Below are 18839 nucleotides of genomic sequence, written 5' to 3'. Positions count from 1 at the left end.
GGATGTGGCTCGATTGAAAGATCACCACTTTCCTGATTACATTCCTCCCACATCTACAAAAGACTTTCCCACTATGTCGTAATTGGCCCGTCCGTGTTAGCGATTAGCTGAACCTACACGTTGTCCTCCTTAACTTGGCTGTATACGATAAACGCCATTTTGAATACTGTGGCGGCCATCTTAGATCATGAGCGGCCTCGTGGCCGACGTGCCCTTTAGTCCTTTGTCCATTCCACTGACCACTCACATCTGCCCAGCAACAGGATATTTTTAGTACTGGTCAAGCCACACATGCGCAGTTCTCACTGACCCGTATACCTTCAGGAATGTGCCGCTAACTGACCAGCGGGTTTGAAACCCTCCAATGAGCTGGCAGTATTCCAAAACATGACCATGTATGTCTCTAAAACTGTGTCTTAACTTGTGCCGCCTATCTTTTATTGCCCCAAAATTGTATATAAACGGGGTCACACCGGTGTTCGGTGTGATACCTCTTGCAATACCGAAGGGTGCTGTTTGAGTGTACCACCACCCCATGGGGTCTTAATAAACTTGTTCTTTGCCTTTTACAGCTTCCGTGCCAACAGTTCTTTTGTGTATGTGGGTAATCTCTGGAGCGTGTAGGCCTTGGGAACCCCGAAATACTTCAATTGGCGACCACGAAGGGACTCATCGGCGACTCGGATGCCCGAAGGAGAGGTCGTGACGAAGGCTTGGAAACTCGCCATGGACGCGCACTGCCACGAGTGACCCGAGTCTTGGCTGCCAAGGTGTTTTTTCCTTTCCTTCCGATCTGACCTTCCAGGTGGCGCCGGTCTCCGACTGAGTTTTCGAGTGTCCGCTTCGCTGAGAAAGTGCCGTTTGGCTGATTTGGCTTACAAGACCTTGGCAGTTGGAATCTGGACTTTTGAGAATTGGTAAGCTTTGTGTTCGGTAAGGTAGTCTTCGGACGCTTACTGAAGTCCTGAGATTTGTGTTCGGTAAGGTAGTCTTCGGACGCTTACTGAAGTCCTGAGATTTGTGATCGGTGAGGCAGTCTTCGGACGCTCGCCGAATTTTGTGAACTTTGATCTGAGTTAGCTAACATTTTGAATTTGTGATCTTTGAACTTATATGTGTAGTGCACTTCACATAGGCAGGCATGTAGAGATGTTTCTCTAACCTTGTTTTTTTTCCTTTGAGCGGCACAATCGTGTGAAGAACTGTAAGTGCCATTTGGTCTGGTGTCACGCTTTTGTGATACTTTTTGAACATGCCTGTTTTCAGCAAGCTCCGGGGAATGTGTTGCTTAGGAGATGATGCATCAATTAGGTTAGCGGAATCACAGCCGGCTCCCCCAGAGGGAACACCAAATAGGGACATGTATATCAAGCACGGCCTTCCACCTATTATGTACAGTAAATTATGGCATAAGTACACTAAGGCCGATCCCGAATTGCAATGGCCCCTACACGGGTCATACGATTTGAGTAAAATCCAATTTGTCGAGCAATGTATGTTTCAACGTAGGTCTAGACAAAAAATGTTTGATTGTGTACGAATGTGGGAGAAAGCGGCGCGTGAACGAATGAAGCGTGAGGTTGCCTTGGCGGACAAAGAGCAGCGTAAGGCTGCTCGGGATAAGGCTTTACAGCTTGAGGAGAAGGAGGCGCAGGAGAAGAAAGAGAGGGAGGAACGGGAACGTAAATTGCAAACGACTGGGCAGTTTCCTATTCGCCGACCGCTTTATCCTGTCCTTAATAATGAAATTGATGATTTTTCTTTGTTAGATCGGTCACCGCCTCCGTACGTTTCACCGACGGCTCCGGCTGCGGACTCCGAGGATGATGGGCAGATTCAAGTGAGCCAGAAAGGGGTATCGGCTCTCAGGTTTACTGCGGAGAGGTCCGCTCATTTGCGCAGTTGGGCTCGTAAAGTGAATAAGCATTGTGTTACTCAGGAACAGTTGGTAGCGGAGAAACAGGGGTGGTCGGATCTTGAATTAATGTATTTCTTGTCCACTTTAGCGGATGAAGTTGTAAATGCATATCGTGAAGTTTCTGAAACGTTAGAACCTAAAGCTTTGTCGGTATATCATGAGAATTTAGCTAAAGGTGATTTTGATCTTACAGATGTGGATGACCTGTTCAAACATTTGATCGCGCTGCGGGATGAGACGACGTATTTGCGACAGGAACTGAAACGGAGGAAAATGGAGTCCGAGCCGGGAAACGACGGGGCGGTTAAGGAGTGTTCTCTTCGTGGTTCAGATAAGAGCTCTGCGTTGCATGTTATGCCTATGCGTGAAGCCGCGCCTTTGTATGTTCCACCAAAAGGGGAAGGTACGGATGATGATAAATTGTCAAAGGATGCGAAGGGATATTTTGTGTATAATTGGGTGTATACACCATGGAATAGAGCAGATGTCATGGCACTTAAAAACTCTTTACCTGATCTCCGAAAGAACCCAGCGGCATTCTATGAGGGGGTAGAGGGGGCTATATCGTCTTGTGTGATGACTCTTGTAGATATAGATTTGTTTTTTGGGTTAATTTTACCACCTGATATGTGGAGGCAAATTCGTAAAACTAATGACGAAACGATTTTGGGGGGGACCTGGAAAGAGATAAATGCTGCAGATTTAGATAGAGAACCAGCATGTAAGCCTTGTCAGCTAATTCTAGATCTTCCGGCAGCTATTTTGCATAAATTGAAAACGCTTGTTCCTGCCAAAAAGATAGATTGGACCATGTTAACGTCGTGCAAGCAGAAACCAGATGAAACAGTCTCAGATTTCTTTACACGCTTTGAGGAGGCATTTCATGATTACAGTGGTCAATCTTTAACTGACGATACGGGTCGGCATTTGTTTGTAGATAAGTATGTGGCTAATCTCCTACCAGAGATTGCAAAGCGATTGAAGTCGAGTGAGAGTTCCTGGGCCACGGCGACCCCTGCGTCCTTATTAACTATGGCTCAGTACTATGAGCGGCAGGAAGTGGAGGCTAAAGAAAATGTAGAGAAAAAGACGAAGGAATTGAAAACGAAGGTGATGTTGGCACAGGTTCGGGGAACACAGAGTAGAGGGAATGATAGAGGTAGACGAGGTGGAGGAAATGCGTCGTATGGTCGTACGGACATTGCGGAGGATCAGTGTGCTTATTGTAAGGAGTTTGGGCATTAGGCCGATGATTGTCCGGTACTTCGTGAACAGCGTAGTCAGCGTGGTCGAGGCAGTGGAAGGTCAAGAGGAGGTTATACTGGAGCGAGAGGTGGCGGAGGTGATCGTAGACAGGTTGAGGAGAGGGGCCGTGGTCAGGACGAACGAAATACGTTTGATAGACGGAATCAATATCAGATTTTGGAAGGAGAGAATGTGGAACATCAGGATTATGTGCATGCATAGGATTGCGTAGGATGGGGTAAGGAATCAGTCGAAGTGCCAGTAGATCAGCAAGGTCCATATGTAACAGCGGGTATTTTGGGTTCTACTGATCAGTTTCTAGTCGACACAGGAGCTACTCGTAGCGCTCTGTCGAAAAACTTGGTTCCGAGGGCTCCCCTGTCTGGCGAAATGATTACGTGTGTAGGGTTTGATGGCACACCCTCCCCCAGCCCATTGTCCAAGCCCCTTGCACTATGCATTGACAAGTACTTTAGTTTTGGCCAATTTTTGTTATCGCCCCATACCCCAGATAATATCTTGGGCATTGATTTACTTAAATATTTTCGAGCAACAATACGCTGCGCTCCAGAAGGAGTGCGGGTTATTCTGAATGACAACTACCCTGATCCTGATGACTGCCCTGCACGTGACAGATTTTGTGTCATTTTAGATATTCCCGCTTTGGCCTCTCTGCCGCACACGTTGTGGGCGACATCAGATACGGATGTGGGAGAGATGCGTATTCCACCAATACATATCACTGTTAAGGAGGGGGCCCCTCTACCACGAGTGCCACAGTATAAGATCTCGAAGGAAGGTGAAATTGCACTAACACATATTGTTCAGGATTTGATTTCTGCAGGGGTAGTGGAGGAGGTCCCTTATAATGTCTGTAACAGCCCTATTCTACCAATTCTTAAGAGAGATTCAGATGGCAAGATCTATCGATTTATTATTGATTTGCGTGAAATAAATAAAATTGTCATTCCCCAATACCCAGTGGTGTCTGATATCACGACTTTGCTTACTTTGGTTCCACCGACAGCCACCACTTTTAGCGTTATCGATCTAAAGAATGCGTTCTTTTCTATCCCTGTTCACCCAGATAGCAGATATCTGTTTGGTTTTACGCTCAATAATAAATCGTATAGATTTTGTCGTGTTCCCCAAGGTTATACTGAGAGCCCTAGCATCTACAGCCAGGCTTTGAAACGACAACTAGATTCCTTCGAATTGCAGTCTGGCGTTGCGCTCATCCAGTACGTGGATGACCTTTTGCTTGCTGCTGACTCCTATACACAATGTGAACAGAGCACGCTTGCGTTGCTGTCCTTTTTGGCACAAAACAATCACAAGGTCTCCAAGAAAAAGCTTCAATACTGTAGACCCCAGGTGACCTACCTCGGTCATCTGTTGTCTAAGGAGGGGAGGGCATTAACATCTGATCGAATTCAGGCGATCTTAGATACACCAGTCCCCCGCACGCAGAGAGATGTGCGTGCCTTTATAGGGTTGACATCTTTTTGTAGACAATGGATCATGGGTTTCTCACATATCATAAAGCCTCTGCTAGCATTATTGTCCAAAACTACACCGATGCCTCTTGAGTGGACAGACGAATGTCAGAAAGCCTTTGAACAGTTGAGACAGGCCCTTTGTTCTGCACCCGTGTTAGGAACACCAGACTACACGAAACTTTTCACATTGTACGTGCACGAGAATGATGGGTGCGCGTTGTCAGTGTTAGTGCAGTTACACGGGGATAAGCAGAGACCATGTGCATACTTCTCTGCCATTTTGGATCCTGTAGCACGAGGGCTGCCTGGGTGTTTTCGAGCAGTAGCGGCAACAGCAGTAGCCATACGACAGAGTGAGGGCATAGTGTTATCACACAAATTGCTGGTGTTGGTTCCTCACGCAGTAGATGCCCTGTTAAACCAAACAAAGACCCAATACCTCACGAGTGCACGACTTACAGGATATGAGTTGACACTTTTAGCGCCACACATAACATTGAAGAGATGCGCTACTTTGAACCCCGCGACTTTATTGCCCTATCCGGCCGAGGAGGGTCAGGAAGAAAAACATCATGATTGTGTTTTCCTGACTGAGGAACAGACAAAGGGTCGCGTTGACTTACAGGATGTGCCACTTCCAGATGTGGATGGGGAACTGTGGGTTGATGGATCGTGTTTGAGGCTGCCAGATGGCACGACTTCCGCAGCATATGCGATCACGACTCTTAAGACGGTGGTAGAAACAGCTAGAATACCACAAAAATCGGCTCAGGCAGCAGAGCTGATAGCCTTAACAAGAGCCTGCGAATTGAGTGCTGGCCTATGTGTGAACATATACACAGACAGCCGGTACGCCTTTGGAGTGGCCCATGACTTCGGGCTTCTTTGGAGGGAACGCGGGTTTCTGACGTCACATGGGGAGCACATTATGCACGGAGAGTTAGTGCGTGATCTCCTAAATGCGCTGCTTGGCCCTAAAAAAGTAGCGATAGTGAAGTGCAGTGCCCATAAGAAAATTACGGATAAGGTGGGCCAAGGAAATGCCTTTGCAGACAGCATAGCAAGGCAAACGGCTATGTCCCGAACTAGCTCCCCCATGTACGTGGTACAATCGCAGGCTGAACGATGGAGTGATGCTAGAGTAGAGATACGGGATATACAAAATTCAGCTACAGAATCTGAGCTTGCGGCTTGGGCAGTAGATGGGGTGCTAGATGATGAGGGATGTTGGAGAAGCAAAGACATGGAGAAGTGGAAATTGCCTGCGGCTTACTTACAGGCGATGGTCCAGATGACACATGGACTGGCGCATGTCGGAGCTCTTGCAATCACTCAGCTTTTAACACGAGTTTGGGAACATCCCGAGATTGCGAACACTGCAAAGAGAGTAGTGCAGACCTGCCTGGTATGTTTGCAACACAATCCTGGAAAGGGGGCCTATACTCCGAAAGGAGGGTTCGTTCCACCTTCTGCACCGTTTGAAGTCCTTCAAATGGATTACATCCAACTCGAGCGCTGCAATAACCTGAAGTACGTCTTAGTGGTGGTGTGTGCCTTTAGCAAATGGGTTGAGGCCTACCCCACGAAAGACAATACGGCTTTGACAACAGCTAAGGTGTTGCTTAAGGAATTCTTTCCTCGCTTTGGAGTTTGCAAATTTTTGTGGAGCGATAATGGGCCCCATTTTGTCGGAAAGATTGTGGAGTATGTACTGAAGGGGTTGGGGATTCAGCAAAAGTTCCACGCTGTATTCCACCCTCAGTCAGCAGGTTTGGTCGAGCGGTACAATGCAACGTTGAAGCTTAAGCTGGCCAAAATTGTGGCGTCTACATCATTGAAGTGGCCAGATGCGTTGCCGCTAGCACTACTGTCTCTTAGATCAGTGCCCCATTCACGAACTGGCCTTACACCTTATGAGGTGGTGTTTGGCCGCCCCATGAATATCTGGGGAGTGCCCAAGCCGCGATTAATACATGATGTGCCTTGTGTTATGATGAATGATTATTTGGCACGATTAACAAATGATTTGCTCTCCATTCATCAACAGGTTCGAGAAGCGCTCCCTGATAACTCTACTGGAGAGGGCCACGATCTTCGTCCTGGGGATCATGTGATGATCCGTTCGTTTGAAAGAGCAAGCAGTCTGGAGCCCAGGTGGAAGGGCCCCGAGCAGGTCCTTCTGGCAACCCGCACCGCAGTACGAGTGACCAACAGGAAGCGGTGGGTGCATTCGACTCACTGTCGCCGAGTCTCTCCGGATCTGGTGACTCCTGCTGTGCTTACTGATTATAAAGAGATCTTGGAGAAAGAAAAGAGCCCAGCTGTGACGTCGGCCGAAGTAGAGGGAGCCTTCCCGGACCAATCTGCTGCTGGAAGAGAGCGCTACAATCTACGACCGCGATAAAGAAGATTTTTTCCTTTTTGAACTGGTTGGTAACCGCTCCAGGTTTGTGAAACGGAAACCGGGAATTCCAAGGGGGGGGGATCAGTTCTGCCAGAGTAGCGACACCCGTCTTGGCCCGGAGAAGAAAACAACGGCTACCTCGGAGTTCAGCACCGCATTTTTCTTTTTTTTAGGTATACACGTACGTGTATCAGAGACTATTTGTGAGAAACTGTGAACGATTTGTGTTCTTTGAGACTTTGCACAAAACTTTCTTGAACTATGGCATCGATGGCATCGCGAGATAAGAAAATACTGGGTGCCTTTCTTTTTGTTTTCACGATTGTGGTGATAGCTGTTATTGCCTGGGTAGTCGAACTTGTGGTGCCTGTACGTGAACATTTGCTGCCGACTACCCCGGCACCGTCTGAACATTTTCACTTTACCTTGCCTTTTCATGAAGAACGCCACCGTCAAACGTATTTAAATAACAGCTTCATTCAGATTCTTCACCACACACATAATATGACCAATACCTCTAATTGCTGGGTGTGTGGAATGTTGCCTGGGCACCAGAAGAGAGGGGGCACCCCACTTATTCCACTCCCGTTTTCGCATAATGGGTCTTGCAATGCCTGGTACACCCTCCTCTTTACCTTGAGATGGCCAACCAAAGGGGGGGTGCTTTTCCGCCTAAATAAAGAATGTCCCCATGACAAGGATGGGTTTCCACGGGCTGAGGGTACACGTTTTGAATGGGAAGAGTATAAGCCCGACAATGTGTCTGCTCCACGAATATACAGCAATCAGAGAAATGTGAATGTATCAAGTGCTCATGTTATAAATGTCATTGCTACAAAAGCTGATTTATGTATCCGAAATAAGGGCACGATTGCAGTGGGGAAAAGTGAATGTAACGTTACTCTCACGTTCGATAGCCCGAATGGCATTTCATTTGTTGCATCCAGAAACACCTACTTCATCTGTGGAACGAAGGGGTACCATCAGCTTCCAGTGGGGTGGTTGGGCACATGTTATGTATCGTTTGTGCTACCTCCTGTATTCATTGCCCCACCGATGTATCACAACGACTATACTCTGTACCACGACTTTGTTTTGAACAGAGTTAAGCGAACTGTTGCACTAGAGGACATTGATCAAACGGACACTGCGTTGCAACAATATGTGGATTTCAATCTGGGACTATTCTCCTTTGTGGGGGCCGCACTGAACAGTCGGAAGATCAGACGCCTGACACGTGTTGTTGAGGCTGTTGCAAATGACACTGCTATTGCCCTGGGGAATATTACCGAAGAACTGCAGATTTCCAGAATTGTCACCCTCCAAAACCGGATGGTGCTGGATGTTGTTTTGGCTGATCGTGGGGGGGCATGTAGGATCATTGGAAGCAGCTGTTGCGTTTACGTGCCTGATAATTCTCCATCTGTGTATGATGCGATTTCAAAGCTGCGTAAAATAGCTGCCGAAATACACCCGGACAATGGAACTTGGACACTTTCTGGATGGTTCTGGTCCATGATTGCAACTTGGGGCTGGAAACTGTTGACAATTTTCTGTATACTTGTGGGAGCAATGTTTTTTATCTGCTTGTGTATCCAATGTGGTCCTGCATTATGTTCAATGTGCCTATCGGCCTGTTTGCCATCGAGACGAGCTCTTGTCCACGATAAAATGATGCTACATAAGGAGGTGACACAAATTATGTTAATTGACATCGAGGACGAACATCCAGACTATGTTCATTATGAGGTAGATTCAGCTAAACGCTAAAAGGGTCGTCTGTCGTAATTGGCCCGTCCGTGTTAGCGATTAGCTGAACCTACACGTTGTCCTCCTTAACTTGGCTGTATACGATAAACGCCATTTTGAATACTGTGGCGGCCATCTTAGATCATGAGCGGCCTCGTGGCCGACGTGCCCTTTAGTCCTTTGTCCATTCCACTGACCACTCACATCTGCCCAGCAACAGGATATTTTTAGTACTGGTCAAGCCACACATGCGCAGTTCTCACTGACCCGTATACCTTCAGGAATGTGCCGCTAACTGACCAGCGGGTTTGAAACCCTCCAATGAGCTGGCAGTATTCCAAAACATGACCATGTATGTCTCTAAAACTGTGTCTTAACTTGTGCCGCCTATCTTTTATTGCCCCAAAATTGTATATAAACGGGGTCACACCGGTGTTCGGTGTGATACCTCTTGCAATACCGAAGGGTGCTGTTTGAGTGTACCACCACCCCATGGGGTCTTAATAAACTTGTTCTTTGCCTTTTACAGCTTCCGTGCCAACAGTTCTTTTGTGTATGTGGGTAATCTCTGGAGCGTGTAGGCCTTGGGAACCCCGAAATACTTCAACTAGGGGATGAAGAGTCTGTTGGCGAAGAGGTTTGCGGAAAGAGACTCGTCTTTTCTGCCCTGGGTGTCCTTCTAACCCTGGGCTGTGTGTGCCTGCTTGTTATAGTGCTTACCACACACAAAATAATTTTTGGGAGTATCCATGAGTGGTAAAATGAACTGCCTGGTCTGTATTTTTTTAAATTTGTATTCTATTTTAAGGTTGGCATTTGTGCAATGTATTTAATTTCAGATTTTGTGTTACTAGATTTGTATCTATTTCCAATTTGTTTGTGTTTGTTTTGTTAAAAAAATTCAAAATGTGATGGCGGTGTGTGTAGCCTGGCGCTTGGCTGGCGGTGTGTGTGGATTGGTGCTTGGTTGGCGGTGTGCGTGGACTAGCGCTTGGCTGGCGGGGTGCGTGGATTGGCACTTTGCTGGCGGTGTGCATGGATTGGTGCTTGGTTGCCGGTGTGCGTGGACTAGCGCTTGGCTGGCGGGTGCGTGGACTGGTGCTTGTCTGGCGGTGTGCGTGGAGTAGCGCTTGTCTGGCGGTGTGCGTGGAGTGGCGCTTGGCTGGCGGTGTGCGTGGAGTGGCGCTTGCCTGGAGGTGTGCGCTGAGTGGTGCTTAGCTGGCGATGTGCATGGAGTGGCGCTTGGCTGGTGGTGTGCGTGGAGTTGCGCTTGGCTGGCGGTGTGCGTGGAGTGGCGCTTGGCTGGCGATGTGCGTGGAGTGGCGCTTGGCTGGCGGTGTGTGTGGAGTGGTGCTTGGCTGGTGGTGTGCGTGGAGTGGCGCTTGGCTGGCGGTATGCATGGAGTGGCGCTTGGCTTCCGGTGTGCGTGGCGTGGTGCTTGGCTGGCGGTGTGCATGGCATGGTGCTTGGATGGTGGTGTGGGTGGACTGGCACTCGGCTGGCGGTGTGTGAGTAGTTACTTTCTGTTGGTCACTACACACACTGCTAGCTGAGCGCCACTCCACGCAGTCCATCACTTTGTGTAGTTGCTGTGTCAGGAATGTGGGCGTGTGAAAGTGATGGGCCCTTGAATGGCGCTGTCTGCTGGTGTGAGTGTTGTAATGTGATGGACCCGCGGCTGGCGTAGTGAATGTTTTGTATTTGTCACACGTATGAAAGGTGTATGAATGGCCTGCAAAGCGGTTGGTGCCTTGACGTGGCTTTACAGCTCACGAGCTGTGAGTCAATGGTTCAGTTTCTCATCCTTTAAATTATTAACAATGCATTTCATTTTTGTGAAATGACTTGCTAATACAATTGTATATACTGAATCATCACTCACCAATCCAACCAGTATGTATGTGTGTGAGGATTAGATGGCTGTTCAGTAATATTTGTCTTTTTTCTCTTTCTGAAGCAGGGTTTACCTTGTCCCTTTTTGTGAATGTTGTAATGTGTTGCTTTTGCTCCCGGATGGTGTAAATGGTCTGGTGTGTATCAGGTAGGAAAGGTGCATGAATGGCCTGTAAAACGGTTGGTGCCTTGTCGTGGCTTTACAGCTCACGAGTTGCGAGTCACTGGTTCGGTTTTTATGCATTTAATTGTTGACAGAGCATTTTATTTGTGTGAAATCTCTTGTTAATAAAATGTTATGTACTGAACCATCACTCGCCCTCATGCCAAATCCAACCAGTATGTGTGTGTGTTTGAGGAATAGATAGCTGTGCTGGAATGTTTGACTTTTGAGTAACTCTGTTAAGGTGTACATTACAGCTAAGAATAACTTACTAAATGTAGATATTATTGTTAAACTATGGGAGTATATGGTGATGTCTCTCTTGTGAATTCCAAGTTATTTTTTTATCCACAATGTCCTGCAAACTTGAAAATGTCTGTCACAATTTCCATGCAATATTGTTCCAAACATCTCACGCTGTAGAACTGAACACATAATTAAGTCAAAACAATTTGGTTTTTCAAGGGAGGTCACCTGGGTTTTTGGTCTTGTGCTTGACGGCCATCTAGGGCAGAGGTCTTCAAACATTTGTAGGTTGAGCCCCCCAGCTGAATTTGTTTAGATGTTGGGCCCCCCCACCACCTGACAGAAATTCCTGGACTCGACCGCCACGCGCACATTCCGGGCATATTCAGAGAATAACATTCAATACAATAAGAGTGTTTAGTAAACTGCAGGTTTGGGAGTGGGTGTGGTGAAATGACAGAGGCTTATTGCACAGCTCAAAACACCACTTTCCAAGATAAAATGTTTGCAAATTGTTTTTACTAGGATGCTTTGTTTTACACATGACATGGATTAATAATAACACCACCAACATAAATGTGACAGGTGTGCCTGTTTTTCAGAGACGGTCAATCTGTGGATGGATTTTTGCTTCTGCCATCCTCAGGTTGTGCTCCACATCCAGTCTTGAACGGTACTTAGTCTTTAATACCGCAAGTGCTGAGACGAGCTGAAAGGCAAGAGAGTTTTGATAGCAGTTTCTCCCAAAGTGAGGGTTGAGTAGTGTGCTCGTGTGACTGCAGGGTGAACAGAACAAGTGCATTGTGAGTGCAGAGTGATCACTGTGAGTGGAGGGTAAGTAGGTGAATGGTGTGAGAACAAGGTGATCAGTGGGAGTGCAGGGTGAGCGGGTGAATGGTGTGAGTGCATGGTGATCAGTGTGAGCACATTGTGATCGCTGTGAGTGCAGAGTGATCACTGTGAGTGGAGGGTAAGTGGGTGAATGATGTGAGTGCATCGGGATCAGTGTGAGTACTGGGTGTGAGTGAAGGGTGAGAATGAGGAGTGAGTGGTCTGAATGCAGGGTGCATTCCCAGACACTTGAAGTAACCCAGCATGTTATTGACGGCAGCATAGAGTTTCAAATGTTTTAAACTATTGCTATTATGGCAGTAACCAGGGATCAGGGTGGAGGAAATAAATAATGTGCTGATCCCTCAACAAACTTCCAGTCTTATAACTAGGGTTGCCAGCTCATTATTTTGATGTCACTAATAGTATAAAAATAAGCAACCTAAAGCTGTATTTTCAGCACTTGTCTGTGCATACTTTGAACAGCAAATATAAATAGAAAGAACTTTTAATTGTTTTCTAGAGCTGCATGAATGATCCATGACTGATAATAAAAGGGAACAAAGATAGAAAAATCACATTACAAATGAATCAACAAAAAGAAGGGGGGACCGGGAGCTCGTTAACATTACAAATGAATACATACTTCTTATTCATAATCATATTTAGCAATTTGCAAGCTGTTTAAACAAAACATGGCTGGCTGGCATTTTGCGCACCTGCCTGTGTAATTTTAAAAGAAACTTTCAGGGACATTTTAAGGATTTTGGGGCCTGTGGGCCAAATGTATTTTTGGGGCCCCTGTTCAGACCAGCTTTGATTTTATGATCCAGTCTCAGCTCTTTCATGCCTTCTTTGGTCAAATACTAAATGTGTGTACATCGGATATTCAGGGATAGTGATGTGTGTTTTCAGTATGTAACACAACAGCAGTTCACTAATATTACTGCAAATAATCTGCCACATCCTATTATTTCTCATATGTGAGGTCATGTATTGATCTAAAATATACTTTTTATATGGATGTAGCATGACGCATAAACACCTTTTGTCTGCAAAATGTCTGTAATAGACTTTTACACATTAAAAATGAATGATTGAAAAACGCTATTTACAACATTGTGTTTAAAAATGATTCAAGGTCAAGAGGCAAGACTGTAGAACAGAGCTGGCTCTTTCAAACACCTCCCCCCACACCCCCTTTGAAAGGCTGGGACCCTGGGCCAGAGCCCACTTTGCCCATGCCTTAAGCTTCTCTGGAAACGTTGTCTCTGCGCTGAGAAGAGCTAACTCTCCCAGGAGGGGGTTAATTCACAGAGCTGACAGCTTCAGCTGCAGTGTGAGGCAAGGGGTCTCTTCTGCTAAAACCAAACGCCTGTCTGTTTGTTTTTGTTTTAGCAGAGGAGACTCCTTGCCTCCCACTGCAGCTGAAGCCTTCAGCTCTGTAATTAACCCCTTCCTGGGACAGTTAACAAGACAAAAGTACAGGCACCTCGTGCCTCATCGATCTCCCCTCCCTCCCCCTTCCACACACGGAGCCTCCAAGAAGACTTGCAGGGACAAAGGTCAGATTGGCATGGAGTGCGCACCCCCCCTGGGATGGTGTCGCGCCCCACAGATTGAAGAACACTGATCTAGGGAAACCTATCAAACTCACACAATTCTGAAAACCAGACACCCGGGGCCTTTCAAGGATGTATGGCTTGCATGGATCCCCCAACGTTCCCTTACCCATAATCCTTTGCAAACTACCATTTTAGATGAATAAAACTAGTTTTTTCACACACTTTTGTGTGGTAAAGCGTGGCATCACTGGGCTCACACACATTTCCTACCACCCAGCGTTCCCCTAGGTCTCCCGATAAAAATGGTGCCTCACTTGTGTTGGAGGCCCAAGTACCCGCGACAGGCAAGGGCCCAAAACGTAGTGAGGCGACTTCTAAATTGCCTATGTCAAAACCACCTGCTTTAGCAAGGGGGGTCACCTGGGCTTTTGGCCCGTGCTTGACGGCCATCTATGGAAACCTACCAAACCCACACATTTCTGAAAAGTAGACACCTGGGGGCTTCCAAGGAGGTATGGCTTGCGTGGACCCCCCAACGTTTCCTTATCCAGAATCCCTTGCAAACCTCAATTTTAGCTGAAAAAATCATTTTTTTGCACACTTTTTTGTGTGGGAAAGCGTGGCATCACTGGGCTCACACAAATTTCCTACCACCCAGTGTTCCCTCAGGTCTCCCGATAAAAATGGTGCCTCACTTGTGTGGGAGGCCCAAGTACTCGCGACAGGCAAGGGCCCAATACGTAGTGAGGCGACTTCTAAATTGCCTATGTCAAAACAACCTGATTTTGCAAGGGGGTCACCTGGGTTTTTGGCCCCGTGCTCGATAGCCATCTAGGGAAATCTACAAACCCACACATTTCTGAAAAGTAGACACCCGGGGGATTCCAAGGAGGTATGGATTGCGCGGATCCCCCAATGTACGTTGCCCAGAATCCCTTGCAAACCTCAATTTTAGCTGAAAAATCAGTTTTTTCACACTTTTTTGTGTGGGAAAGAGTGGCATCACTGGGCTCACACAAATTTCCTACCACCCAGCGTTCCCGCAGGTCTCCCGATTAAAATGGTGCCTCACTTTTGTGGGAGGCCCAAGTACCCGCGACAGGCAAGGGCCCAATACGTAGTGAGGCGACTTCTAAATTGCCTATGTCAAAACTTCCTGCTTTTGCAAGGGGGGTCACCTGGGTTTTTGGCCCCGTGCTTGACGGCCATCTAGGGAAACCTACCAAATCCACACATTTCTGAAAAGTAGACACTTGGGGGCTTCCAAGGAGGTATGGCTTGCGTGGATCCCCCAACGTTCCGTTACCCAGAATCCCTTGCAAACCTCAATTTTAGCTAAGAAAAATCAGTTTTTTCACACTTTTTTTGTGGGGGGAAGTGTGGCATCACTGGGCTCACACAAATGTGTTAGTTTCTATAAAGAAACCTTCATGGATTTAGACAATTGACCCCTTTCTGAATTCAGAATTCTACTTTTCTAAAATGTATAGCTTTCCAGGATCCATTATTGTTTTCATACTGATTTTTACCTTTAACTGGAAGGAGGTTGAAAGCACTAAAAATAGCAAAAATAGGCTATGTCCCAGAAAAATGCCAAAACTGTGTGAAAAATGTTGGTTCTCTGACAAAAGACTGTCATTCCCTAAAAGCTGGGAAAATTGTGATTTCAGCCCCACAAACCAATTTTTGATAACATTTGCAGGGAAAAACCCAGAGGCTTTCATTTGCAGCCCATTTTTCCAATTTTTCTGAAAAAAACAAAAATGTTACTGTATTTTGCTTAATTTCTGGGACCCCTCCAAGGTAATCCACAAACCCTGGGTACCTTTACAATACCCATGATGTTGGAAGAAAAGGATGCAAAATTGGCGTGGATACCTTATGTGGTCAGAAAGTTACAGGGGCCTAAGCGCGCACTACCCCAAATAGCCAAAAAAGGCTTAGTACAGGAGGGGAAAAGGCCTAGCAGCGAAGGGGTTAATATTTGCTGAATTGTGCGTACTATTCCTTGTTGAATTCTTATCATGCCTGAGGTTCGTGGTTGATGGGTACGGTGTAAGCTGTTAGTAGCATTGTCTACTAAAATAACTATGAATCTATGTGCTCTTTTATTAATTTTTTATCGAACTGGCTTGTTGGAATGTAATGGAATTATCTGTTTAAAAATGTCAATAAATAAAAAACAATTAAAAAACACGGGCTGATTCCAAACTATTTATTTATATAAAGGAAAAACAGGACAAGTGCCAACATGAAACCATGACAGACTCCCTGTTTTAACGAAAAAGAAGCAGAACACTCTCCTCCCTCCCCATATCTCACAGAGGCGACCTGGTCCAGAAGGAGGGATCTCACAAAAGTCACCAAGCCCTCCTCTAGACCTATAGTAGTTAGAATATCCCAGATTTTAGATCTATTTACACAATCAAAAGCACTGGAAACATCCACAAATGCTAAGTGGAGGGAGTCATGCTTGGCAAACGTATATTTAAACACTAAGGGGCGTAAGTTTAAGCATTGTTTTATAGTTGTGAGCCCTTTCCTGAATCCATATTTGGCCTGTGAACATTTGTTTTTATCCATGAACCAAATGACCAATCTATTCCGTACTATTCTCCCAATGATCTTAACGCTAGGGTCGAGAAGGGAGATTGGTTGGTAAGTAACACTTTGGATACTGCGAAGTTCCCTTTTCAAAAACGGGCACAATTATGGATGAGTGCCAGCAAGTTGGGACGCTAGCCTAGCATGCAGAATTTATATTTGTAAGCAGAGGGGCCCAGAACCCAGAGTTTTCCTTGAATAGATCCATAGGAACCTTTTCGGGCCCAGGGGTCTTTTTTAGGTCTGTTAATAGCATCAAACAGCTCCTTTGGGGAAAAAACTATATCCAAGGACAATACACATTATCAACAGTCTCTCTCTCCTGGTCACAATCATTAATACAATACATTTTACCAAACTGGCGCATCCATTCCTCAGGACCTATGTAAGGGCTGACTCAGATGTAGTAACCGAGAAAAGCCAAACATGTACTGCCTTCCAGAAGACCTGTGAGCCTTTAGTTTGGCAAGCATGTACCACGGTTTGCCATTTTTGAACCTTCAAATCGGCCTTTCTCTTTTTTAGTGCCTGGTCGTATGTCTTCCTGTAGGCTCTTATTGCTTCCCGATCCCTAGGGGTAGACTTCAGTTTCCTTCTGAGGCTTTTATTTGCTTCTCTGCACGCCTTATCAAACCAAGCTTTGTTATGGTCCAATCTATTTCCTATGTGCCTAGTGATGAGCAAGAATTAATCCGGCCCTCACATCCTTCCATGATTTTGCGCATAGTTAACATCATATTTGCAGAGTGCCAAACTAAACTACGTTCATCTTATTTCGTGGAAATGGGCTGCTTATAGCCAACTATTTGCTTCAGCCCTTTCTTTTGGATTCATGTTGCGAGAGTCATGGGGTTGTGAGCACTGTATATAGTGGGAAGAACATCCACTTTAGAGACATAAGAATGCATACTTCTAAATATAATCAATTACAGAACATGATCCCCTACCAGTGTATGTTGAAACTCTACATGACGTTGAGTTATTCATGACACTCTCTATATCATGTAGGCTAAGGAAGTAAATTAAAGGCGCCCCCCGGAATACATATCTGAGTCGAAGCTGTACTCAGACAATTAAGGACAAAAAGTCGAAGGTGCCACCTTAGCATAAATACAGATAACAAATACAGACACGTCTTCAATCTGGAGTTTGGAGGATAAAACTGCACTATTCCAGCGCAATAGTTTCAAATTGGCATTAGAAACAAGCATTTGCAATGCAATAGGTCTCGCATTTACACAAGTTTGAGCTATTGGCATTGTAAATGAAGATGCCTTTTTTTAATAAACATAAATAAAAGGCATTGTCATTTACAATGCCAATAGCTTAAACTTGCGTAAATGCGAGACCTATTGCATTGCAAATACTTGTTTAATGTGGCTGGTGCTCATATAATCACTGTCCTCGGGCTGAGTTTACTCTAAAATTACAATAAAAAATAATCTTCTGTTTGCCATGTTTTAAGAGTCTGCATCAGGAGTTGTGGCGCTTCTGCCACTTTATTTCATCTCACTCTACCAGCCAAAAGGTAGTGCTTCTAGCATTTACCAATGTATCTGGCTCTATGAGCTTTAAAATATGTAATTTATCACACACGCTGTTTTACCACATTTGCCCAGCAGTATTCTTGGCCTGACCTGTATCCAGTAGAGCAAGGAAGGCTCTGCCACTGCTACAGATTCCCGCGCTGTAGAGACCCCCCACCGCCTCCCTTCCGCCGTCCTGCTGTTCGTTTCCAGCCGACAGCGGGGCCGCCGAGTGGAGCGAGGCGAGGGGCTGCCTACAACTCCCGGCAGCCCTCGAGGTCTCCAGCCACACCCCCTTCACGACGCGCTAGGAGGCGCATAAAGGGCGTCACCGCCCCCTCTCGCGGGACGCGAGCGGGACGCTGGGCGAAGCCTGGGCCAAGAGTGGGCCCGTCTAAGCCCGTCACAGACCGGAGGAGACCGGGCCGGGCGCACCCCCCTAACAACGAAGCAAAGGTAAAACACAGAGGAAAGGCTCCTCAATAAGAAAAGAAAATAAAAGTGTAAGCACTCCTCCTATCGAATTATTACTAACACAAGTTCCACCCTCTGTACTATACCTGGTCATCTAACATACAATGACCACGAGAGGCTCCAGAAGCAAAACCATGAAAAAAAACATAACAACTACTGTCGGTCCAATTGAACAATTCTTACATAAAGTAAATGAAACCATAGATCAAACAGTACTATTGATCGACCGCCGTGTCTCATATGAGCTAGACCAAGCACGGCGCTCATCGATGGGTATCTTGGCACAGGCTCAAACTCCAAATGCGATACCCTTAAATAAGTCAACCATAGAGACAAATGTCGAAATACACGCATTACCAAATACTGTCGACCTATCAGTAACCACACAACTGTCACAACTGTCAAACTCACAATCATCACAGGATCTCGAACAGACCCCCGATATCTTTGCAAGTCTACAACCAACAAACAATGACTCAACGCAGCCAGAACTCAGAGGCATAAGGGAAGGAGCAATCCCAAAACAGAACCCCTTACAATTACGATCTAACAGTCCAGAACACATAAGTGCCACAAACTCAGATACTGTTCGACATGCTAACCAACAAATCCAACAAAACATCGTTACCATAAAATCCTCTAAGAACATTTTATCCGATGTCCTCATAGTCGAAGACCATGCAAACAGATCTAGCACCAACAAGAACCGTCAAGATAAATCG

General features: G+C 46.0%; 1 protein-coding gene across 5 annotated transcripts in view; it reads right to left on the bottom strand.

The window, feature by feature from the left end:
* IL34 (interleukin 34) overlaps window positions 1–18839 on the bottom strand; it is a 699141-nt gene that overhangs the window by 163413 nt on the left and 516889 nt on the right. The window contains exon 5 of one of the 5 annotated variants that reach the window (XM_086945284.1): window positions 11713–11826. The exons of the other annotated variants lie outside the window; for them this stretch is intronic. Coding sequence (XP_086801410.1) covers window positions 11716–11826 — 111 coding nt within the window. The 3' untranslated portion in view covers window positions 11713–11715. Of the gene's footprint in view, window positions 1–11712; window positions 11827–18839 lie in introns of those variants that run through there. 5 annotated transcript variants of the gene reach the window in all.

This window comes from Lissotriton vulgaris, chromosome 12, assembly GCF_964263255.1.
Source record: "Lissotriton vulgaris chromosome 12, aLisVul1.2, whole genome shotgun sequence".
Lineage (NCBI taxonomy): Eukaryota > Metazoa > Chordata > Amphibia > Caudata > Salamandridae > Lissotriton > Lissotriton vulgaris.
Note: the sequence above shows the minus strand (reverse complement) of the source record. Positions and strands in the feature narration are given on the sequence as shown.